Source organism: Phoenix dactylifera, unplaced genomic scaffold, assembly GCF_009389715.1.
Source record: "Phoenix dactylifera cultivar Barhee BC4 unplaced genomic scaffold, palm_55x_up_171113_PBpolish2nd_filt_p 000076F, whole genome shotgun sequence".
NCBI lineage: Eukaryota > Viridiplantae > Streptophyta > Magnoliopsida > Arecales > Arecaceae > Phoenix > Phoenix dactylifera.
Genome location: NW_024067675.1, coordinates 135289 through 161111, shown reverse-complemented (window position 1 = coordinate 161111; position 25823 = coordinate 135289). Strand labels below are relative to the sequence as shown.

At 38.6% G+C, this 25823-nt stretch overlaps 2 protein-coding genes across 3 annotated transcripts in view; both read left to right on the top strand.

Annotated features, from left to right (window-relative positions):
* Positions 1 to 1938: 1938 nt before the first annotated feature.
* LOC103716453 (vacuole membrane protein KMS1) lies at positions 1939 to 11238 on the top strand. Its single transcript, XM_008804457.4, has 8 exons — positions 1939 to 2350; positions 5641 to 5852; positions 6229 to 6307; positions 8276 to 8581; positions 9369 to 9526; positions 10019 to 10135; positions 10393 to 10575; positions 10776 to 11238. Exons 1-8 carry the CDS (start codon positions 2284 to 2286, stop codon positions 10947 to 10949), a joined length of 1296 nt encoding a protein of 431 aa, XP_008802679.1. The 5' UTR covers positions 1939 to 2283; the 3' UTR covers positions 10950 to 11238.
* A 2079-nt stretch (positions 11239 to 13317) lies between these two features.
* LOC103716452 (aminopeptidase P2) overlaps positions 13318 to 25823 on the top strand; it is a 34176-nt gene continuing 21670 nt past the window's right edge. Inside the window, exons 1-5 of one of the 2 annotated variants that reach the window (XM_008804453.4) lie at positions 13318 to 13783; positions 16223 to 16348; positions 16491 to 16610; positions 22940 to 23215; positions 24248 to 24420. In XM_008804453.4, the coding sequence (XP_008802675.2) occupies positions 13439 to 13783; positions 16223 to 16348; positions 16491 to 16610; positions 22940 to 23215; positions 24248 to 24420 (1040 nt within the window). In that variant the 5' untranslated portion in view covers positions 13318 to 13438. The remainder of the gene's footprint in view (positions 13784 to 16222; positions 16349 to 16490; positions 16611 to 22939; positions 23216 to 24247; positions 24421 to 25823) is intronic. The other variant, XM_008804454.4, reaches the window with a different exon arrangement.

The window sequence follows — 25823 nt, the reverse complement described above, 5'->3', positions numbered from 1 at the left end:
TTATAAATTAAAATAGCTTTTCGATGTATGTTAAAAGTATTTTTCCAAAAAACTTCATTTTGGAGTTCTTCCTAAAAGTTATTTTAATTTTGCTAGAAAGTTAAAATAGTTGCTCCATATTTTTTCACTAACGCCTCTATTTCATCAAAAGCTCTACCACATGGGCATAAAATCTTGTTTGTAACATGTCCCAATGCTAATAAGCCTGCCTTTAAGAGCGTTATTACGCTGGTGCTGCACCGAAATCAAAGCGAGGGGAAAAGCCATCGAACAAGCAAATCGCCGGAGCAGGAGAAGCGAGACTTCTCCTCCTCTTTCTCCCCTCCATCCCGTTTCGTCCCTTTCGCCGATGACGAGCATCCGGCGGTTCCGCTGCAACGACCTCCTCCTAATATCCGGGTTTGGCATAAAATATCGCGGTTTACACCACTTCGGGGAAGATTATCGGGTACAGTTGGCATGATACGTCACGTCGCACCAGTGAGTTCATATCGATATACTACTGGCCGGGAACACTCTTCTTAGTGAATCCACTAACGTAAGGTGGAATTGAAGTAATGGTATGTGGAGCAACGTGGAAGGCACCTTAGCCCTCCCTTGCTATTGCATTCACCTTCACAATCCACTCCTTGATCTTTATTCGATTGTTCCTCCAAGGGAATAAGTAAGTGATGCTTGCAAAAACGAAGGGGTAAAAGATAAAATTAATGGGACAATTTTCTGGAAGAATTCCAAGAATCTAAGGAACATCAGACAGGGTTCCAGAAAATGTCACTATTCCATCATATTGACTCATTTTATTCTCTCGTAAGGAGATGAGTGCTGCTTTTCAGCACCACTCTATTCCCCACTGAGAGCACAGATACAGGTGCATCTCTTGTACCATTTCATCCATCACCAAACAGTGGGGATTGAAGCGGGGAATAATAGTATGGTGCAGTGAAGCATTAATTGTTCCAAAAATATCTGGGGCTCTCATTGATAGTTACAGTGAAATTAAGTACAGCCCTTGCTTGTTCGCTATAGCTTTTCATTGAATTCTTTGAAATAGATCAAGGAATTGCTGATCAATAACAAGCTACTTATTACAAAAAGCTCATGTTAGATAACAATATTATGTAGGAGCCATTCTGATCCTAACAGTGTCAGGTTGTACTCTCATGAAGTTTGTGTGTACTGCATCAAATATATTGGACAAAAAAAAATCTCTTTCTTCAACACCACAGTTTTGGAAATGCATGTCCAAGGTTAGTTTTTCTGTTTTTTTAGTAAGACGGTTGTATCATACAATTTTAATACAAATATATTTTAAAAAATAAAAAATAATATATTTTGGAGCGCTCTAGATAACTCATTCTTTTCAGCTCACAGGACATCTCTGTATAAGAAAATATAAAATATATAAATAAATTTATCTTATTCCATCAGTTTAAATTTTTGGGACAAATAGTGATTTAAACATGGTGCAAAATAGGACTCGTCTATTAAAAAAAAATTTGGCCCATATATGAGGAAAAGTATAAAAAAATATAAAATATATAAATAAATCTATCTTATTTTATAAATTTAAATTTTTGAAATAAATGATGATTTCAACGCTCCCAAATGGTTGATGGGTACAAAGGCAGCTCCTCCCTGGACCCGCTTATTATATGGGAAGGTTAGCCTTAATAAACATAGATTGAGATGATTCTGAAATCTGGAGCCTTTTAACGGCCGGTCGTTTACTTGAACCAATGCGCTTCAGACAGACATTCCATGGAATGTTGGAACTTGCGTCCGTCCTTTCCTGAAAATTTCGGCATCAGAGACCGCACATCAACGGTAGTGATTGCACCCCATTATCCGGGATAATTTTATCCCAATCTAATTCCCATCCGTCCTTTTGTCGATAAATTATCGAAGCCTAGAAGGCATACGCCCTTTTTGTTCGGGATAACCCGTGCACGAAATTGCCGAACCAAGCGGCAGGCCGAAGAAATCTATAATAAATTCGTGGGTGACTCGCAGCGTCCGGCCTCCGGGCTTTTAAACGGAAACAACGTTTTTTAAGCCATCCCTTTCTCTCGCTATGCTCCGGAGAGCGATATTGGCTCTGCGCAACGATTCTCTCCTCCTCTTTTGCCCTCAGTGCTGCCCTCTTGGATCCTCCATCCGGCTCGCGAACCCTAGAAACGAGGAGATCGGCCTTGATTCCAGGCTTCCAGATCCGATTCCGGCGATCGTTTTGGCTTGATGTGTGGGGAGATTCTAGGGTTCGGGGACGGGAGGTAGAGAGCGACGATGGGGTCCGGCGGAGCAGCGGAGGCGTCTCCCTCATTGTCGGAAGGCGTCGACCCGTTGATCTCGGGTGGGTTTCTTCTTCTCTGTTGTTCATGATCTAAGTTCTTATGGACACGGCTGAGGAATTTGAATCCTTTGCTTCTATTGCTATTTGCTTGCTGTTTTCTTGATTAATGCGAGTGATATCTGGTGATCCGGTGATTTGTTAATAAATGTGAATGATGAGATAGAACAGTGTCACGAAAGAGGGCCGCGGATTTAAGATCATAATCTGAATTCAACTTCATAAGCAGTAATTTTGAGGTTTGTTTGTATTTATCTATTTCTTGCCTTGCTAGTTATGGTTTATAGGTTTGGGGGGTGTGGTTGTAAATGTTTCTGGACCTTAATGAAGAAATGCTGTTTGGAAGCATTGATATTGTAGAACTTGCTTTGGCATTGCCTTAAGATGATATGGTGAATAATTTGGTGTTAACTTCTTTAGTCTCCTTTTGAAAAATAGTTAAAGAAATTATGGTGAGGTTGCTTGGTGTGCCTTATCAAAAATTTTGCATTTATGATTTCATTACTTACTGAAAGTCCGTTGTCCTGACAATATACTGCAGTGCTAAATTTTAATCCTTTAATCTTCACAACCTTCCGGATCTGCGCAATAGTTTGTGGACTGACAAAGGCTGCTGCTTCTTTGAACAAAGTACTGCAAATCCTTAGCACAATGTATGCTCGTTTAGTTTCTACGCTTTGCCAAACTGGGAGTGCTACCACACCCTCCAAATTTCAGAGGCATTATGGATTTTAGGCTTGGTTAATATCTGTACCTCTCCAGTTGCTTGTATTCCTCTGCCTTCTACTTCATTGCAACTAAGCAGATTTTGCCTGAGCATATGCAGGGTAGTCTTTAGAGTGACCCAACAAACAGTGAAAATAATCAATCAGTAAGCACATTATCATCAATGCAATCTCTCTATCTGATGCATTGTTGGATTTACCTGGCATATTAGACAGAAAATGGATGAGATGCAAATGAACATGCTATCTTAACTACCTAGCTTATGTTTAGGAGCATCTGAGAATGAAGGGGTGATGTGTTTATTATCAATGCTCTGTTTGAGATGAGGACGTGCTCCTGTTGTGCATGTATTTTGGTGACCCAAAGAAAATACCTAACCTATGTCTTCAGGTGTACACCAACCACCAAATTCTGAAGCAGCTGAAGTTCCTTAACCATCTTTGCAGTTCTGAACATGAATCAGAGAAGTTCCTTCTTCAAAGCAGTTTTATTAGATCTGCTTTTCTTTGCAAGCTGAGATTTGCATCCTTCTCAAGTATTCTTAGTTTGCCTTCTAGACTAGTTTCTGTTTGTAGAGATGCAAGTGTTAAGATGACTTCTACAGTCGAGAGCTCAACAAAATTTTTTGATATTGCTCATTTTTGAAAAGAAGAGGATGCACTATAAGAAAATCTTGATGCAAATTCCACAATTGAATCTTTGAATCAACGTCAACATGTGGGACTTATGCAACATGATCATTGATGGTTGAAACAAGATGCACATTGTTTTAGCAGAAATGGTCAAAAGCAATTTGAATTTCAAAGCCAAATCATCTCCAGATCAATTGATACAGCTGAATGACCGTAAGAGTGTTGCCTTGTGCTAAGAATGTCTTGTCACTTTCTCCATGGGCAATTGCTGATGTAAAAATAAAATAAAATAAAATTATGAGCGATGCAATTCTAGTCAGCGCAGCATGTTGCACACTTCATTTCAGGCAGAACATGATTATTTGACAAAGTTGTAATTTTCAGCGGTCACTTTTACTCTTTAAACATGAAGAGTGCAAAATGTGATTGCCTTAGTATTTTAGAAGTAACTGCAAAGACTCTCGCATATGCATCATTTTCAGATTAATTAATTTTTAGCTAATGTCAAGAATAGGTAGAGAAATAAATGCATCTTCAAACTTTGGTGCTGCATGGATTGGGAGATCTATTGAATGAATGGTCCAAATATTTTGCATTCTGCATTCTCTAAAAATCAGCAACATTCTGGAACCTTTTGCATACTTAAATGATCTTGAACATGTTCGAAATATGTCTTCGTTGCAATTGATCATGACCTTGGCCATGTTCCCGTGCTTTCAGGGTTAAATACCGGTCAATAGCTGCATTTGTAATTATTTGATATACTTATTCCATTTTTTGGTATTTTACTCATAGTTAGAGTCATTTAGTCAGATCTAGTGTCTGGATTAGAATTTCTCTAGCACTGATATTTTTGAGATCTATCTATATATCTAACAACAAGGGGGTAAGAAGGTTTCTTCGAGATTTGAGATTGGTAACACACTGAATTGGTGATGAATTCTCTCCATAATCCCTCCTCTTCTTAACTCTTGTCTTATCCTTCTTTTATCTTTTTTTTTCTTATCTTGATATATTCTTACTCATAAAGGTTTTATGTGCTCTCCAAGCTTATCATGCTTCGCCATGTGACATGGTGCTCTAACTATGCAACTTCAGGGGAGTAACCAAATTACCCACCAGCAAGGGCTCTCATATTGACTCACCATTTTCCGCGTCCTGTGCCTTGTCCAGGCCTTCCCATCTAAACAATGAACGAATTGAATCGAACAGATTTTGGCGACCAACTACCAATAGACCCTTTAAGATTTGAACATCTTGATTTCTTTCTCATGCTAAAGCATAATAGAAAACAGTACCATGTCGGACCATGCCAATGATTTGCATGTGCTTGTAAGGGAGACACATATATGTCTTAAATGTATCAGTCTTCAATTTGTTTACAATGAAGTAACAAAATTTTCAAACATTATCACATTGTTTGACCTTTAACTTGCATGTTATTACTGATGAAAATTATTGTCCCAAACAGTACGCCATAGTCGCAACTTTGTACCACAAGCAAGACACTTGAGCAAAGAGTATTTAGAAAAAGGAAATAAACAGTTTTAGATTTTCAGGTCGGTATAAATCATAGCAATAATTCTCACTGGGTACAGAGCCATTTTTGATTGATTGTTGATATTCCCAATTAGTAGTCAACATTTAACTTAGTGACATGTGAATTTGGTGTTTGGAAGTGTGATGGGCACAATAACCTAACCTGTACAGGGAAAAAATCAATCATTCCTCGTATAAAAAAAGGATCTAAAAGAGGACGATTTGAAACTCATAGATGTGAAGTATGTGGTGTATGTTTGTTTAATGATAAAAGAAAAAGGGTTAAAAAAGGAGTCTGAAATACCTTTAACAATATACGAAATAATAATTTGAGCTAAGTGGAAGCTTTTTATATTATTTTGTTCTTGATTTTGATAGATGTCCTTTATTTTGCAGAACTTCATAAGAAGCATCGATTGGAACTGGAAAATTTAACATTGATCATGCAGCCTTTTAGGACACTAAAATTTTTCTTTTTTGCTACGGTGCAAAATCTGAAAAAATCACTTCTATATATTCTGAGGAAAGGTGGTTGGTTTAAGGTGTTGAGTATCCTGATAGCAGCTTTTGCTCTTGTGCTCGTGGCTGTTGATGGCTCTCATGAAAAGGTATCCATCTCTCTTTTGAAATTATAAGCTAGGTTTGGTTATGTTATATCAAATTCATATCTAATTCGAAACCTCTTATGCTGTATAAATGGAAACTTATTTTGCTAAGTTGTGATCTTCACGAATAAATCCTGTATTTAGGAGGCAACTTTGCTGCCAATGGCAGGCTAATTGGGATGGAAATTTCATGAGTCTTCCTAAGTTTGTTATCAATGATTTTCTTAATGGTAGAAAATGGCTTAATGGTAGAAAATGGCTTCTATCATGTTGGCATAAATAAATTTTTGTCTACTTCACCTGATTGTGCTTCTGCTTATGCTTTTCAAATGTATCATTTGATTAGTTGCTGTTAACCTGTTTTGTGCCATTGTTGCAGCATGTCCAGGAGTTTCTTTGCTATGCCAGATTTGGCTTGTGGTGGGTGGCGCTAGGTGTGGCATCATCTATTGGACTAGGTGAGTGGAATCAGTATTTTGGTTGTTCATATATTCTATCTAACCTCCCTGTTCGTTTGTTCTTGAATAATTTGCATTGACCTCATTCTCCCATCTGAAGACACATTTCAATAACCTTCTATTGTATGCTTGTTTTGTTCTATTTTTTGATTGTTTAATTTTCATTTTGTAATTTAGATATCAAATTTATATATTTAGAGTTCAACAACATAGAAAATGAATTTAAAGAATCTGATATTTAATATAGCAGCCATAATGCATGTTTCCAGAATAAGATAAAAGACTCATGAACTGAACCTATGTAGCATATTTACACTGAGGAGAGTTGCTGAATCTGGCAAGTCAGTCCCTAATCTAGAGGAACTAAGTTGAAAGCACCTTTCAGTTGTTTAATCTGACTTTTAGCCATGGTTTGCTATTTCGGTACCGGACCCTAAACCAGTGTCACACTAGCACTGTATTGGTACGGTATGGTATGGCGTTTTTTCGGCATGCTGAGTGTCAGTACGCCACCCATACTGGTTTAGTACGCCCTGTACTATCCGGTTCGGTCAGGTACATTGAACCAAGACTTTAGCATTCCATTATCAAATTTATATGGGTATTCCCATACATTGTAGATAGCTTGAAGGACTTCATAAACCTGAAAAAGTTGACTAATTTGTACCAATTTCTTGCAACACTGACAATTTAGGGTTACTTCTGTATGCTATTTTACTTAGCAAATAAGAATAGAAGAGGCTAATTATCTGTTTTCATTGATAGCTGAAGAAGTTGGTTAATTTGTAGCAATTTCTTGAAACTCTAACAATTTAGGTTTTACTTAGCAAATAAGAATAGAAGGGGCTAATTATCAGTTTTTGTTGATATTTCCAAGAGTTTGGAAACAGATATACAGTTCTTTTAAGGTTGCTATAAGGGCATACTTTTATCTCCATCATTTGCAAAGCCTTCTTTCACAACCTGTTGCATCTTGTATGCATTGATGCCATGTATACTTGCAAACTTACACTACATATGATTTACAGATTCCATGTATACTAGCAACGGAGTTTGTTCACCAGAATTGTAGCAGGTTTGGGAGTGCGAAGTAGAGCTGTAAATGAGTATAGAGCAATGGTACAAAATAATATGGAATTATTTGTAGTATGCATGCCTAATACTTAAACTTTCTAGTAATTAAAAACATACGGGTGATAAAATTGTGATAAAACAATGAATTTTATTTTATGTACAGAGGAATATTATTTTTGATAAAAAAATGTTAATGGTAAAAGATACATGATTTAAGACAGTGCAAAAGCTTCAGAAAGCACATGCTGGAGTGGAATTCCAGATTGGTGCAGAGCTCAAGATAGAGGTATCTGGGTGCTAAGTTAATTCTCAGATCTAAGATGCAATAAAATTCTTCAACCAAACCACAAGTGGTGAGTTTTTTTTTTTTTTTGGATTTGTAAAATCTTCTGTTAATCTTTAGTGTAACTACCTTAATCTTATAAACTAATACCATTTTTAAAATTTCATTTTCCAGCTGACCTGCATCAGTTTTGCAATGTTGTTATCAGCCTTTGTTGGTTCTAAATTAACTGCAAAGTATAACTGTGTTTTAATTTTATGTAAGTTATATAGTTTAATATGTTGTTTTGCCATTGTGACCTATTGTTATTATTTCATTTTCTGACTTTGAGATAATTTTCTTTCCATTTTTCTTGCTTTCTCTTTGGAACATGCGGAACTAATTCTTATTATATCGAGTGGCACATCTTCATGTCCACATACTATGTGCATCAAAAGAGATTCACTTGAATGTATCATTCATGTGCATGTGCATGCATAGGTGTGTGTCTATGTGCATGTATGCTTTTGCATGTGCTCATTTGTCTCTCCGTGTATGTAAGTTAATATATTTATTAGTGGCAGAAATCAAGTTTCTAAAATACTGATCGGCTTCTATTGTTTTCTATGCAGGATCTGGTTTACACACATTTGTGCTGTACTTAGGCCCCCATATTGCCTTATTTACAATTAAAGCCACACAATGTGGTAGAGTTGATTTGAAAACTGCTCCGTATGATACCATACAGCTGAAGAAAGGACCCTCATGGCTCGAAAAGGATTGCTTAGAATTTGGGCCTCCATTGTATCCGTCATCAACTAATTCTCTAGTTAGGGTTCCAGTCAGCAGAATACTTCACCAGGTTCAACTAGAAGCTGTTCTTTGGGGCATTGGTACTGCGCTTGGGGAGCTTCCTCCTTATTTTATCTCAAGAGCAGGTAGCTTCCCAAAATATTATCTTGCATGTAGTTTATTAAATGATGAATGCAGAACCTGTAGCCAATTTAATATTTTAGCATTCAGTTGTAGGGATGAACTTGACACATTGCAGTTTGTACTCAAGAATTCTTGGTGTTTGTAGTTGTATTCAACAGCATTGCACATTATCTCTTAAAATTCTTGAGCAGATTGGCTTAGCAGTCAAGCAATTCTTCAAAATTTGCAGCTTGACTTTGGCCTTCAGCAAGCTTCACGTAGATAAAATTGTCAATGACATTGTGTCTTTTAGATAATAAAAATTGTGAAAATATTTCTCTTTGCAGGTAAATCTGATGTGCCTTTTGAATTGTAGCAATTTTGCCCTTTGAAATGATGTTATAGCTGTGCCTTATATAGAATTTCAGATGCCATGTTTAGATTGTTCTTTTTTGTTTCATGTCCATAAACTATACTGTACATAATCCACCAGAACCACCAAAGATATGCACACGTGAAATACAGTAAACTAGAGTAATAAACAGCAGTGGACACTTGATCTTTTGCAATTACTTCCATTTTAATGAAACAACCCTACTTGGTAGAAGACATGATTTTTTCTTTTATTGTTCATTGGACTTCTAATTATTTTTCGCCTATTTACCGTGATCAGGTGTTCTGGTCAAGTAGATGAAAGCAAGCACTATATCTATTTTGCATGAAAAGTTTTTGAGTTTTGGATGTTTTAGTTGTATGTGATCCAATTTTTTCTTGGTGGAGGTAATATGTTAACCTAAGTTTGTGTGGCAGCACGTTTGTCAGGAAGTAAAGTGGAAGCCATGGAGGAACTAGATGCTGCTTCCTCAAAAGAAGATGGATTTGTATCTTCATCTCTAAAGCAAATTAAACGCTGGCTTGTTTCTCACTCGCAACATCTCAACTTTTTTACAATTTTAGTACTTGCTTCGGTTAGTTTGCATATTCCCTATTATTTTCTCGAGGTTTTTCTCAATTTGTTATCTTCCCTATTTATTGGAAGAACATGGTATGTAGTTCTTGAATGGCACAAGTTTTGAATCAAAAAATTTTAGAATGCGTTCCTTAAAAATTTTTACTTAAAAGATCTGGTTCTAAAGCAGGCAAGCTGGGGATTTTACAGGGTTGACTGAAAACATACATGCGGGGTGGGGGGGGGAGAGAGAGAGAGAGAGTATGAGAAGAGTGTAATGTAGCTTTTTAATGCCCTGTCAGTTATCTTGCACCTTTACTTTTCAAGTTGTCTTTACTAACTTAAAAAGAATTCCATGTTTCTTTCATCTATTCTAATGATTGAACTTGCATAACAATATTGTAAAGGCCTCTCTGCATTCATTTTGATTCCAAGACAAATTCTACTTAATATACTTGTTGCTTTAGTAGCTGAAAAATGGTAATTCTTGCAATGGCTTCTGTGTGCTTAGGTGCCAAACCCGCTTTTTGATCTTGCTGGTATCATGTGTGGACAATTTGGAATCCCATTCTGGAAGTTCTTTCTTGCAACATTGACTGGAAAGGCAATCATTAAGGCTCACATACAGGTATGCTGTCAGCCAGTTACTGATCTCTCCACATTCTTTTGAAGTTTTAATATACTTTATGGAAGTTAATGGATTCTGCAAATGCGGTGGGTCTTCCCTTCCCTTTGGTACCATTGACCCCTTTGTGGAGGGTTTGCAAACATGGTTTTGCACTTGAAATTGCTGAAACACAGTTTAATACAGAATTAATGCTTTTAGCTCTTCAATTTTCTCTGTGTTTCTGTATTATCCAGTAATTGTTTTTATTGCTACTACAGACAGTTTTTATCATCTCTGTATGCAATAACCAACTTTTAGAACTGGTGGAGAACAAGTTGATTTGGATTTTTGGTGAGGTTCCTGCATTCTCTGTTATGCTGCCTGACATTATTGCCAAATTGCACGTGGTCAAGGAAAAATTTTCCGTGCCTGTTCCAGCTCCAGACCCCTCAACTGTGAAGGTAGAACTTCTTACTTAAATGTTGTTTACCTGGTAAGACTGAGCATTTACATTTTTGAATATATCTTCATGACACCAAACCTGAGGAGTCATCAAGCAGATTTGCTTTAATTTTGTCCATATTATCTGAAATTCCGCCCATTTTCAACTTACCATATTTTCTTTGATGATAACGAGTTGAATATCTTGTTTTTTCTTTAGGGAAAGCAGTGGAATCTTAGCTTTACGACAATCTGGAATGCTTTCATATGGCTAATGCTCATGAACTTCGCCGTTAAGATAGTGCAATCTACTGCTCAGAAATATTTGAAGAAACAACAAGAATTAGAATTGACTGACAAGTTATCCAGATCAACACAATCGAGTGCTGATTAAGACAGCATCTCCCAGCACCTGTTTCGAGACTTTTAGTTTCTTCCAAACTGATCAGCTACAGTGGAGGCTATTTTACTCTATTACTGAAGCTTGCCATTGGTCTCACCATATTTTTGTGTATGGAGAATGACGATAGAAATATTTAAGTTGGCAGAGGCAGGTTTAATTTGCCTTCTTGGGGAGGAAAATTTTACTGTGCATTGCATTGTGCCCTTTATCAATTGTTCAAAGAGAATTATTTTATTACTCTTCAGGAAATCCAATAGAAGTAATTTGCTCATTTGCGAAAGCTCATTGTTACATGTTACTTTTGATGTGGAAGGCTGACAAAAGTTTCACTGCTAATACACCCTGCTGTGCAGCATAACCCTTTAAACCCCATCAAATGCTTGGATATTGCAGATAGTTGTGAAGCCCGGGATCGATTAGTTAGCTGGTAAGCATAAATTAGCTTATCTTTTTGATAATTTTGGAAACAGGGAGTACTAGCTGCATTGCTCAACTTGCTGACAAACTAATGTTTTTCTGGATAAATGTGTTGCCTCCTGCTGGATCATTACTCTCAGGTGGGTAACCACATAAGGACGCTACCCATTGAAGCGGGTTTAATCCTAGGCTTGTATCAACCCCCAGAACAACGACCCGGGGCCGATGACAAAAAAATGAGGACTTTAGAGAGCCAAAAATTTGAGTTAAGGTAACCCTGCATGAGACCGTAGATCACCCACAACATATTGCATAATATGCATTGGGAAAACTTTTGTCATGATTCAAGAAAAAAATGGAATTATGGTAGATTTGTCCTGCGGACATTCTGAAGTGTTTCATGTTTTTGCCTTTTGGACCGATATCTCTCTCTCTCTCTCTCTCTCTCTTTTTGGTACAGCGGTGGTGGTGATGCGGCCAATAAAATCAAAAAATATATATAAGAGGTTTAGCACTGACCTACGGTCCGCCCAAATGATCCCTTCAGAGTGGTGAGCCGTAAATGAGGCAATATAGTCTGCAGCCTCTCTGATAGGGGCTGCACTTTTTCAGTAACCTGTGAAAATCTCTCTCTCTCTCTTTTAAACAATAATGCCTCTCTGTAAGTTGAAGCTGCACTCTTCCAGTCAAAAAACAAAAACAAATCTAATCTGTTTGTTATAGTTACGCAGCCCGCTGACTATTGGGCTAGCTGGCCCCCATTAGAGCTCCTATTGTTATTTGAGAAGGCCCGACTAGCCGTTAAAGGCTTAGCCCATTATTATAAATTCTTGACCGATGGGAACTCCTGTTCTTATTCTGAGAAGGTAGGGCAGAGCACGAGCTGGTTCAGACTGTACTTGAATTTGGAGGTCTGGGCTTCATCCGAGGGCAGCACTTTTTTTATGGAATATAACATAGGACCGCCTTCCGACGAAAGCAGTGCTGAGCAGACATGGCTTGAGGATCCCCGTAGAGTGTGGGACTTACGATGCAGAGAAGTCGGTGGATCATGTGCTATTTCAGTGCACATAGGCGAGGTCGACATGGCAGTGAACAGGAATCCCGCAAGAGGCCTGAAGTGAGAGGCTGCAGTTTCTATAGGTGATCGACAATGGTTGGCCAGTTCGCAGACATGTCAGGAGGCCATTAGAGCGACTTGCACTGCGCATCAGATCTGGTTGGCAAGGAACGCTTGTACGTTCGGAGAATGCAAGGTGTCACCGAGGTTTGTTGCGGAGTCCGCTCGAGTACAGGCGACAGAGATCATACCCATCCTTTCTTTAGATAGATCTTTGACAACTCGGAACACCTGAAGTTCCCTCTCTGCTCAGGCAGCTCCTCAGACGGTGTCTTTCACCTGGGATCCCCCATCCCCGAGCTTCCTCAAAATCAACTTCGATGGATCGATACTAGATAGAGATATGCGGGGCGGTGCGGGCTTTGTTATACAGAGCCCGCACTCTAGGGTGGTGGCAGCGGGTGGCTGCTAGTTGTTTGACACGTCAGTTCCCGAGCGGAGTTGCAGGTTGCCTGGGCAGGTCTCCAACATGCACGGAAGGTGCTGCAGGCTAGTTTGATTATCCTAGAGGGCGATTTAGCCACGGTTATCAGATGGATTCGGGGGGGCTGAGGGGCGAGAGCACGGACCACCATCTGATCCGGGACATGGGGATGGTGATAAGAGATGGGGTGTGCTTTCTAGGCCAAGCATGTATTCAAAAAAGCCAACTAGGCGGCCAACTGGTGATTGCTTATGCGGCCCACCACTTAAGGTACATTCTATAGTTAGGAGAGGGGGAGCTGCCACATGCACACCGCGAGCTTGTGTTTTTTTTATTTTTAGTGGATGTTTTCGTACATTATAATTTATAAAGTATCGGTCAAAAAAAAAAAAGAAAAGAAAAAAGAGAGGCCGGGTCGCCTCTTGGTTCTTATCGCCAGCGCTTCCTCCTCTCTGCCTCCGCTCCAAGCTACTCCACTCCCCTAGTCTAATCAAGCCGTTCATCGTTTCCTCCTCTCCGATGGAAGCGGCGGCCGCCTCCTCCTCCCCTCTCTCCGCTTTCTTCTCCCGCCCCGCCTCCCGCCTCCGGCCGCCCGGGTTCCGCTTCCTGGCCCTCTCCGTCCCCTTTCTTGGCGAGCTCCACACGCGGCGCTGCGTTGCCCTGAGACCCCGCTATCTCCGGCTCTCCGTCGCCGCACGGAGCTTCGGCGACGGGATCATCGCCCGGCCGTCGTCGGAGCTCCGGAAGAAGCAATCCAGCGGGAGCCTCACCGAGGACGATAAGCTTCGAGCGCTCCGCGAGCTCTTCTCCAGGCCCGGTATCGGGATCGACGTTTATATAATCCCCTCTCAGGACGCCCACCAGGTTAGGGTTTTCCCTTCCTTATCGAGAACTCCAACGTGCTATACGGTTCTTGATTCTGTTTATATAAAAATTAGACGTTAAAGAAAGTAGCTGGACTAGATGTTATTGAAGTAATTTAGGATAACGTTCCTTGCCCCTTCTCCTTATAACTAGATCTGGATGGTTAATACAATTTGGATGAAACTGACTCTTGAACCTGGGGGACTGTGGAGGAGCCAGTTGATATTAGTGATTCCGTTCCTTTTCTTGTTTTTGTTTTTTTCGGGGTGGAGGAGGGGGTCGCATTATTAGGTTTCTCCCTGTTTCTTATCAATTGTATACGTGAAAAACTTCTTAAGAAAGTTTCAGAGAACAAGCATGAAGTAACCCACCATGCTGGAGGTTTCATTTGGGTCGACACCGCCGAGGTGCCCCACGCCCTGTGTCATTTACTTTTCTCTGATTCTATCGGCCTTACCCGCACACGATATGTGTGAGCGGCCGTTGTACCCAAAAAAAAAAAAAACAAGCATGAAATAACCCCAAGTGCAAGAACCCATCGATGAACAAACAAAATAGGATTTAATACCTTGTCCAACACACCCAGAAACAGTTTGAAAATGTCAACTATTCCTTATAAAACCAAGTAAAACTTTTGTTTTCTAACATGAATGAGATGGATTAAGACCTCTCCAATTTCGTAGTAAAGGATAAGGATGCCTTCTGGCCCTTTTTCCACTTATCCACGTTGGTTGCTGCTGGTTGGCTGATGTGTTCATTGTGTCTTCTTAGCTTTGATCTTAAAAAACTTTGAATTTCTGCATTAAAGGCCACTGAAACCCCAATAACTTCTTAGCTTTGATCTTATATGCATTCTTGTTGGTTTGGTATAGAACTTGAGGAGATCAATCACAAAATAGCTTTAGCCTTCCATGTGCCCGGGAAATAAACATTCAAAACCATGAATTAAACTGCAATTTTCTCTCCTGCTAAATTGTTTAACTTTTTTTCGTAATCAGTTATGTCCTTCTTAGATTCAATTTTTCCTCCCCTTGTCTTGCATTGGCACCCCAGTCTTCCTGATTTCTCATGGATTAACTAAGAAAATTCAGAGAGCCAAGTAAAAATGATGCGTATCTCTTGAAAGAATTAAAAATCTTGCAAAACAAATAATTGAAGAGAGAAATAAAACTATCTCTTTATTGTATTGTTTTTTCCAATTTTAGCTAAAGATTCTCTTGAATTTATTTCCTGGGTTAGAAAGCTCCTAGCATTGCCAGGAAAACCTCAATATTGATTGCAGACAATATGGTGCAATTTCTTCGAATCATCCTTAATATTTATCGGTTTATTCTAGTATGCTTTATTCTATTTGATGCAAAATATGCATAATTTATCCCCCCTTACCCCCACCCCGCGGCTTTATTCCCTTTTTCTTGAAACTGTATATGCTCCTGCATCTGTATCCTAGTTGGGAAGTTTGTGGCATTGTCAAGTAAACTTTGATGTTCTGTTTGTATTCCACATGATGCGATCTCTAAAGATCATCCTTAAATATGTATTTTTCTAGGATGCTTTACATTCCTTTCTATAACAATATGCAAAAACTATTTATCCTTTGGATGTAACCTCTTTCTCTATTGCCTTCAGTTGAATCTTGTAGTCACTTTAGTACTCTTTAAACCTATTAGGCATAATGGTTTGAGCAACATTGCGTCTAGAGAGACAAGATATAAAAGAAATTAGATAGGAAAAGATGGTTCTTTTCCTAAACTCAATTTTAAGAGTAGAAATTATTTATTTGCAAGATTTTGGCTTTTAGAATTTTAAGAATTCAGGAAACATGCCATCCTTAACATGTGAATTTTTAAAGTTGAAGGAATGTTAAATATGCCAGGAATGATGAAAAATTTTATGACATTAAGAAAGTAGCGTAATTGAGGGTGTGGGAGTTGTGAGTTGTGTGTGCAGGTGTTGGGGGTTAGGAGAGGATTATGTGGCTTTTAGGTTTCATTGCATGAAGTTCGTATCAATATTTTATAAATAACTGTGTATTTAGTTAGTTTTTAAATTATGAATATTCAATTTACTCTCCAAGGATATTCCTGCATGGTAATGCTTGTTTCAGGTCACAAAAGACAATGATCAACTGAGGTGTATAAAGTGAAATTTCTGGAGGTCCTTATATGGGATTTTTTAAAAATCTATTTAACTATGATTTTTCACTTTAGCTATAGTTCTTAGCCATGAGAGTATTAAGATTGTTCCAGTGTCATGATGGGCTGGTTCTAATTGTATATATGGAACAGGTAAAGAATCACATTATAACATGTGAGGAGCTTGTTTAATATTTTTTACATCTTTAGCATATTTTTAACATTAGCGTGGAAGTTGGTAAAATTGATTTGATTTTCCCAACACAAATAGTCTTTACGCCATGTCTGTTGCTGTGGTTTCTAGAGTGAGTTCATTGCTGAATGTTTCATGCGACGAGCCTATATAACAGGCTTTACTGGTAGTGCTGGTACTGCTGTAGTAACGAAAGAGAAGGCTGCTCTATGGACTGATGGCCGATATTTTCTTCAGGTAATAAATCCACATTTTAGATATTTCCAAAACAAAACTTGATGTTTACTTTAAAATTTGCATTGATAATGTTGAAGAATTAGCTTTTATTTGCATATTGATTGCACTTGGAATGCCAATTTTTTATAATTATGATGAATAGGCCGAGAAGCAGCTGAGTTGTGATTGGAAGCTTATGCGCAGTGGAAATCTTGGCGTTCCTACAACTCCTGAGTGGCTCAATGATGTCTTGGCTCCTGGTTGCAGAGTTGGCATTGATCCTGTGAGTTTCATTTCACCTCTTAATGGTGTTGTAACAGTAATTTGGTTTCAGAATTTTATGATAACCAATCAAATGTTTGATGTGGTTGAATAATATGTTTTGTTCCTTTTGTACATTCTTGATGATACCCGATGTCTAAGATTTCTGTGAGTCTTTAGGTTATTTGGTGTCATATTAACTTTTTAGTATTGAACATTATTTTAGAAAAATGTAATCACTTTATCAAATTTTTCTAACTGATGCAAATGACATGTTCTTTTGACTAAATACTTAGATTAGCTATGTACATGCTTTTGTTTTTGTTTTTGTTTTTTTTTGAATTATTTGCAGATAGACCTAAGTCGATGACCCCGAAGTGCTGATCATATACTTTTTCTAGTTCAATTGTAAATCAATTAGCTAATGTGCATCACTTCTTCTCAGTTCAATTTGCAAAAGTTTTTCATGGAACAGTCTACATGGCATTAAGGGTCTATGGACTCTACCTTTTTTTCTCTACAAAACAAAACCAAAGAAGAAGATTACAAAAATGTCTAGGTTTGAAATAAAAAAAAAGTTCACCATCATCTAGTAGTTGATTGGAGCAAAGCTGATCGAACACAAAAATCAGATGCTAAAATTCTTACCATTTTGATGTTTGTCCCATACGGTACATATTGGAGTCTCGATAGCTGTGTTCTTGTAACTTTTCTATAAGAAACTAGAGAGAATAGCGGTTGTTAGGTTCTTCAACTCCCCAAACAGGATACTGAAAATGTTATAGAGATCAGACACTAGTTATAATGGATTTAGTTTCTGGTATGGTCGTTTATGAATAATTCAGTTAACGGAAGTGATTATGTAGTAAATTCTATGAGAATGTTAGCTTGACGCCTCAACCATGATTGATCAAAGTTTGATGTTAGCCTATTTGAATGAAAAAAACCTATTTGATTTTTTGTGTTAGACCAATATCAAAAAATAATAGACAACATAAGCATATGCATATACTGTTGTTTACAAGGTCCGGCGAACCAGTACCGGTCGACAGTCGGGTTCGGTACCGAACCGGTACCGGTACGGGTAGGGTGTGGTTCCATACTGGCACGCCCGATATTTAAAATCAGGTCAAGTGGCGATGCTTCTCATAGATATCCGGATCATCAGCATAATCAGGAGGCGCATCAACCCACCCTTCTAACCAGGCGGCGTTGTAGTTTTGTCCGTCCATCCCATAAAGAATGCACATCGGGTTATAAGCACCATCGGATCTCTCGCTGAAGCTCTGGCTCTGAAAGCTATTCTTTGTCTGATAAACGGCTGTGGAGGGCTATTCGAATATGCCGACAGCAAAATCTGACCCGGCCAAGGAGTCATATGGTGACTGGCTCTCCTGTAGTTGTGATTGTGGTCAATTAGTTGGAAGAATGCATGAAATATTATGCTCAGTCCATTGCCCTGCATCAATCCTAGTGTCACTGGCTACGAAACTGACCGATTGTGGAGGCGATCCTTGCTTATCAAGCTCTGGCTTCTGCTACTGGCCCACAAGCCATTCGATTATAGGATCATTCTCATCATCAACGAAAGCACTATAGATCAGATCTGTATACTTGAGGTCCACTTCTTTCGGCATGCACTTCAGCCTCAACCTTAGATTGTAATGTATATACAAGGTCGTTGAGGTGCTTCTGTGTCAAACAATTTTTTTGCTTATTGTGGATGGGCGAAGGTAGACCAGTTTTGCTCACAGCCACTCGAGAAAATTGGATAGCTAGCCGCTTAAGATTACTCGCGGACAGTCCAAAATGAATCCACCATTCAGCTGCAGAAATATTGAGAAAATATATATATAAAATAGTATCATAGTAGTAACCATATAATGTCAGATAAATGTCCTCCTGACATGTAACATACTGGAATTCATACTTTTCTTATTTACGACAGCTGTCGAGACCCCGAAGCTGTCGATGCGCTCTTTAAATTTTTTGATCTGTGAAAAAGAAACATGTTGTACTATGTTAGTAATAGAAGATACCAATTAACTTACACATGTCACTTAAGTTAACTTACATCTTCTAGACATAGGGCCGCAATTTCTGGATCAAGCTCCATCTAGTAAATGATATTACGTAGAGCGGCCAGAAGTTCGTCATTTATATCGATTCCAACTACACTGTACTGGAACTGAGGGTTTAGAATTCAGATAGTATGCTGCACATAGAGTTCATTATTGTCTTAGTAAAGATTATACAAGTACAGAAGCAGTCTAATTTTTAATATTCTTGCTTACCTGCTAGATGCAACTTTCTACCCATCTGGTAGTTCCACCGTCGCTCAATGATGCCGATGTACTTCTGGGCATGGGCTGGATCTGCCTCCATGATCTGAGTCTTTGTCCTCCATCATGTGATATAGAAAGCCCATCTGGGGGTACCTCTCACTGTCCACAGCCCGAAGCACTTCATACAATGGTATGATAGCCTTCACTATTACAATGGCCTGCTACCAGAATGTCTGCTTCGTCACCAAGTCCTCGACACTGCTCCATTCCGTGCTGGCCCTCAAATATCTACTTTTGTGCCACTCGGGACAGAAACATCTGACGTAGGGCCGCTTTTTTTAAGAAGGCTATCAAGTGCAACATAGTTGGTAGCAAACTGTGACTTCTGATCTCAAGATCTCTCCTCCTGCATACCCCTCATCAGTGAAAGGACTCGCGTATGGTTATAAATATACCTGGTGATGGTTTGGTTGTCTCCACTGTCTGCTTCACCCTATGAATCATTGCAATGTACATCAACATGAGGTTGATATAATGTGCAAGGAGTCATGTGGCGACTGGCTCGGTGAAGACTCGGTGCGAATGTGGCGAGCACGAATTCATGATTTAGATCCACATGCCTTCTCTAACAAAGATTCGAAGCAGTGGAGAGTTGACTCAATACTGAAGAAGGATAAGAAGAAGGATATATGGTGAGCTATTGAATTCTGGTTTTACTTCAGCCACATCCCAGTGAATGTGACAGATAATACGTACTACAGGTATGCCATTTTCGCCATATAGATAGTCAGTTCCGGTGTAGATCCTTCAGGGCCAAAGAATATCTACGGTGAGCTTCTTGATAGTAATAAGGAGCTAGAGAAATGGATTGCCTTCTATAAGAGCAAGTGGCCCACATATGGACCGACTGTAATGTGCGATGGTTAGCCGATCCTACCAGGCGGAGCATCAACTTTTTGACATACTGTGATACAAAGATTTTTTTCAATAAGTCTGTTGATGGAGGAGGTGTACGACGCTGAGTACATTCTCAAATTGATGGAGGAGGTGTACGACGCTGAGTACATTCTCAAATTGATGGAGGAGGTGATTGACCAGGGTGGAGAGAAATATCGTGCATGTCATCACTAATAATGGGCCACAATATAAGGTCGTCGGAGAGATTTTAATGGACCGACGGCTACATATTTTCTGGACTCCATGTGTTGCACATTGTATCGACCTCATGTGGATGGATATTGTGAAAATTCGTAGGGTGCAGCAGACAATGGACACAGCTCAAACCGGCACTAGGTATATTTACAACCATATATGGGTCCTTTCACTGATGAGGAGGTATGCAGAGAAGAGATTTTGAGACTAGAAGTCACATGGTTTGCTATTAATTACGTTGTGCTTGATAGCTTTTTTAGAAGAAAGCAATCCTACGTCAGATGTTTGTCAGTCTCAAGTAGCAGAAAAGTAGATGTGCAAGGGTCGGTATTGAAGAAAGTAGTGTCGAGGGCTTGGTGACGAGGTAAACATTCTGACAGCGGGCTATTGTGATAGTGAAGGCTATGAGACCAGCGTATGAAGTATTTTGGGCCGTGGACAGTAAGAGGTATCCCAATATGAGCTTTCTATATCACATGATGGAGAGGATAAAGACTCAAATCACTGAGGCAGATCTAGCCCATGCTTAGGAGCACATCGGCATCATTGAGCGGCGGTGGGACTACCAGATGGGTAGGAACTTGCATCTAACAGGTAAGCAAGAACATTAAAAATTAGATTGTTCCTGTACTTATATAATTTTATTAAGACTATAACTCTCGGTTTTAGTACAATGTAGTTGGAATCGATATGAATGATGAACTTCTGGCCGCTTTACGTAATGTCAGTTACAAGATGGAGCATGATCTAGAAGTCGCAGCTCTATATCTAGAAGAGGTAAGTTAACTTAAGTGACATGTGTAAGTAATTGTTATCTTCTATTATTAACGGTTTTTTTCACAGACTAAAATATGTAGAGAGGGTAGTGGCAACTTTGGAGTCTCAATAGCTGTCGTAAGTAAGAAAAGATGAATTCAAGTATGTTATATATCAGAAGGACATTTATCTGGCGTTATATGGTTACTAATATGATACTATTTTATATCTAATTTTTTCAATATTTTTGTAGCTGAATGGTGGATTCATTTTGGGCTATTTGCAAGAAATTTTAAGCGGTTAGCTATACAGATCCTCTTTTAGACGGTCTCCTCGAGTAGTTGTGAGTGCAATTGGTCCACTTTCGCCTTCATCCATAGCAAGTAGAGGAATTGTTTGACACAGAAGCACCTCAACGATCTTGTATATATTCATTACAATATGAGGTTGAGGCTGAAGTGCATTTAGGAGGAAGTGAACCTTAAGTATATAGATTCGATCCATAGTGCTTTCGTTGATGATGAGGATGATCCTATGATCGGATAGCTTATGGGCCAGCAACAGGAGTCAGAGCTTGATGAGCGAGGATCGCCTCCACAACCGACCATTTTCATAGCTAGGGATGCTAGGATCGATGCAGGGCAATGGGCTGAGCACAATATTCCACGCATTCTTTCAGCTGATCAACCACAGAAAGGGGGCAGCTGCCTAGCACACCAAAAGAGAAAAAACAAAAGGCACCTGCAGCCCTAATCGAAAGTGTTGAGGAGGAGTCAGTACACTCAAATTTAGAGTCCAGGAGTAGCAGCGATGACAGTTTTGATGGTTATGGATCTGCTGGCCCGGAAGAGAGTGGAGGACCGAAGACCATTGATTATGAGACATGACCGCTGGGTGGTCTTCGATTCACGATCTGGTAGAGCCCGGATGATACGATTGCATATAGAAGACAGGATTCTCGAGGTTATTCAGGAGGACATGATGTAACTGCAGATGACCTTACACGTAGAGTAGGATCCGTAGATGTATTAGGTTCCGAGTCGTATTTTGGATCAGCTTATAGCCCATACGAATATGAATATGGTGCATCTGAGGCATCTTCCGGTGGCTACTACCCTACGCAGCCTAGAGAATCTCATGGGTTGGATTTTGCTGTTGGCATATTCGGATGGATCCCTCCACAGCCGTATTATCAGCTAGAGGACAGCTCTCAGAGCCAGTTTTAGCAAGGGATTTTAGAGTGCTTATAACCTGATACGTGTTCCTTATGGGATGAACGTACAAGACTACAATGCTACTTGGTTAGAGGGATGGGTTGATGTGCTTTCTGATTATGCTGATGATCCGGATATCTACAAGAGTCATCGCCACTCGACATGATTTTAGATATTGGTATGTATGTTGTACTTTACATGTATGTAATTAATTGTATTATTTTATAATTTTCATGTCACTACTTGATTTGAGGATATTTTATGTTATTTTTTGTAGCATGCAACATCTCACTAATCATTTTATGATTTGTATCATTTAAAAATAATAAAATACATCATTTAGGTTAAATCGGGATCATAAAAATATTAAAAAGAATCAAGAAAATACCAAAAAAATATCAAATTTGACTTAAAATCATTGAAAAAGTCCAAAAAGAGTGATTACCAATTAAATATTCTTGAATACTCAAAAAAAAAAAAGAGCTTGCTGGTTTCGTCCGTACATAGGTTCTGGTACCGGTTCGGCGGACCTTGCGCCTAGCCGTCCGTTCTAATGGCATCAATGCCAACATAATGGAAAGACCTTTTATGTACTCTGTAGTTTTGATATTCAAATGACAAAAATTTAACCCTCAATTTTTTACTTCAGCTATGTACTATTCCTGCACACAACTGTTAATCAACATATCGAGAATTGTAGCTTTTCAGCACCTTATGTGTTCGAGGTAAAAGTTTGCAAGATCTCGTTATTCTCTTTATATTTTGTGCTGAGTTTTCAGCGATCTTATGCCATATATTAACCATTTATTAGGATTTGCAGAGTAATCAAATTTCAGTTTATTTCTCATAATATACAATTTTCATTTTCAAAGTTGTAATAATTTTTCTCATCACACTTGCATTTCCTATAACGCCATGTCCTTTATGACTTTTGAAGGGAGCAGTTTCTTTTTTCTTCTGATGCAGCAGAGGAACTGAAGGAGGCAATTTCCAAGAAGAATCATGAATTAGTTTTTATATACGGCTATAATCTTGTTGATGAGATTTGGGGGAAATCAAGACCAAAACCTCCCATGAAACCAACAAGAGTCCATGATATTAAGTATGCTGGTGTAGATGTCTCAGCAAAATTGTCTTCATTAAGATCTGAACTGATTGAAACTGGTTGTACAGCTATTGTTATATCAATGCTTGATGAAGTTGCCTGGCTCTTAAATATGGTAAACTTTCTAACCCATTCTATCATGCTATTTGCCAAGTGATGTCATAACATTAGATGATAAGCAAAATACTGCTTGCTGACTTTTCTTGATTATAATGTGTGATAGCATCTCATGAGCATTTTGCTTTGTGTTGTTTGATTTTGATTTTATACTTTTTTGGAAGTTCCTATGCCATTTGAACATGTTTGTTGGTAGATATTTTTATGATTTAAAGCTTTCACTTTAATTTGGAGCATATGAATTAACTGGAAGCTGAATTTTTTTTGATATGATATGCTGAATATTATGTTTCACGCGGATGGTAGTTAATATTATCTTCAGATGCATTCAATTGTTAAGGGCATAAAAATCTCAGGCGGAGGGTTACATGTAGAAGTCATAAGGGGGAAAAACACTTGTGCATTAGGAGTTACATGTCTGTATATAGTATTTGTATCCAGTCCAATATGTGTATTGGAAAAAACCCATTTCCATATCTTTTTTCTTAGGTACATGTGTGAGCATGTATATGCATGGGGAGGTGCCCAAAGATTTGCTACAGTATATCTAGATATATTGTATAGATTCTAGCAAATTATTTTTCAACACTGTAAGTTGTATTTATTACTCTTTTGGTATGATACCTCATGTGGTTGTGTGTATAATCAAAGTCATGGTAGCTCCTACCATATTTAATGATACAAGTACTTTGATTTGTGTCTTATATGCAATAGTGAAAGGTTTTTGGGTGCAGAAGCACTAATAAATGCAACGTGATAGTATCTAAGTGGTCCAGATATCAATAGGGTAAATCCATAGCAATTGGCTCATTGAAAATGATTTTCCTATATATGATTATCTTTTATAGAGATATATAGGAGGTTTCCACATCATGTCAAAGAAAATTTGTTTAAAATACCAGGTGCCCTTTAGCATGATATTTTGACTTATTTTTCAAAATTTTCTATCTTGTCTTGATTTTCCATTAATATGATATGCATCATTGTAATTATTCGACTGATGGATGCATCCCACCTTTATATTGTGTAGAGAGGAAATGATGTTCCACATTCACCTGTGTTCTATTCTTACTTAATTGTGGAGATCGACGGTGCTAAACTGTTTATTGATGAGGCTAAAGTCACCAAGGAAGTAATGGACCACCTGAAAAGTGCTGGAGTAGAATTGAAACCATATGAATCCATTCTTTCTGAAATAGAAAGGTAATCTTGTGAATATGAAGCTATTGCTTGTTGAAACTACTTCTTGTCTCTGATATCTATTTAGTGCTTGATGTTACTTCCAAATGGTGGTCGATGTTTTAATATTCTTATTCACGTATATGTTTGTTCTACACGAACCATTCTTCTCATTTTGTTAATTAGAATTTATGCATATTATGCAGTTTCATGTATAAAAAAGATATGAGTAGAAAGTAGTGATTGTAGCAGCATGGTCCTTAAAGCGAACAGGTGTCATGAGTAAACCTACATTTATATGTTTTTCTGCTCGTATATATTTACAGCTAGAGCTATATTTCTCCGACCAGGTCATGACTAAACCTACATTTATATGTCTATCTACTTGTATATATTTATAAGCTAGAGCTATATTTCTCTGACCAGACCACTTTATAGATTGGCCCTACAAGATCTGCACTTTCTCCCATACAGTGCCTTATAAGGTGCCATCTGAATACTTGCCTAGTAACTATTATTATATGCAAACTCAACTAAAGGCAAGTGACGGTCCCAAGAGCTTCTCATATCAATCACACAAGCCCTTAGCATATTTTTCAAGATCTGAATGGTTCTTTCCGACTGGCCATTAGTCTGAGGGTGGAAAGCTGTGCTAAAGCTGAGAGTAATCTCCAAAGCTTTATGCAGACTATCCCAAAAGTGAGATACAAACCGCAAGTCCCTAACGGAAACAATGGATATGGGTACTCCATGCAACCTTACTATCTGCTCAATATAGAGCTCCGCAAACTTTTTCAGTGTCATTTCCATTTTGAATGCGAAAAAGTGTGCTGAATTAGTCAATCTATCTACAATCACCCATATAGCATCATAACATTTAGGAGTACGAGGCAACCCAGAGACGAAGTCCATTGTGATGTGTTCCCACTTCCATTCAGGAATTGAAAGGGGATGTAACAATCCTGCCGGTCTCTGGTGTTCTGCCTTAACCTGCTGACAAGTCAAACACTGAGCTACAAACTATGCAATTTTTCTCTTCATGTTATTCCACCAAAATATATTTTTCAAATCCGTCTACATCTTAGTACTCCCAGGATGCACTGTATATCCAGTATTATGAGCTTCCCTCATAATTTCTCTCTTTAAATCAGAGTCATTTGGAATACGAATTCTGTTCCTGAATCTCAATGATCCATCCTCATGAAGTCTGAAGTCTGACTGAGAACTCGACTCAATGTCACTTTTAATCTTTTGCAATTGAGGGTCATCTGCTTGAGCAATCCTGATCCTCTTTATCAAGGTAGGTTGGACACATAGATTTGCCAAATGTGCATCAAGATCATGCCAACATACCTCGATTTCTGCTTTCCTCAAATCTTCGAAAATTTCCCTTCGAGAGGTGAGTAAAGCAGCAATACTACCAGTGG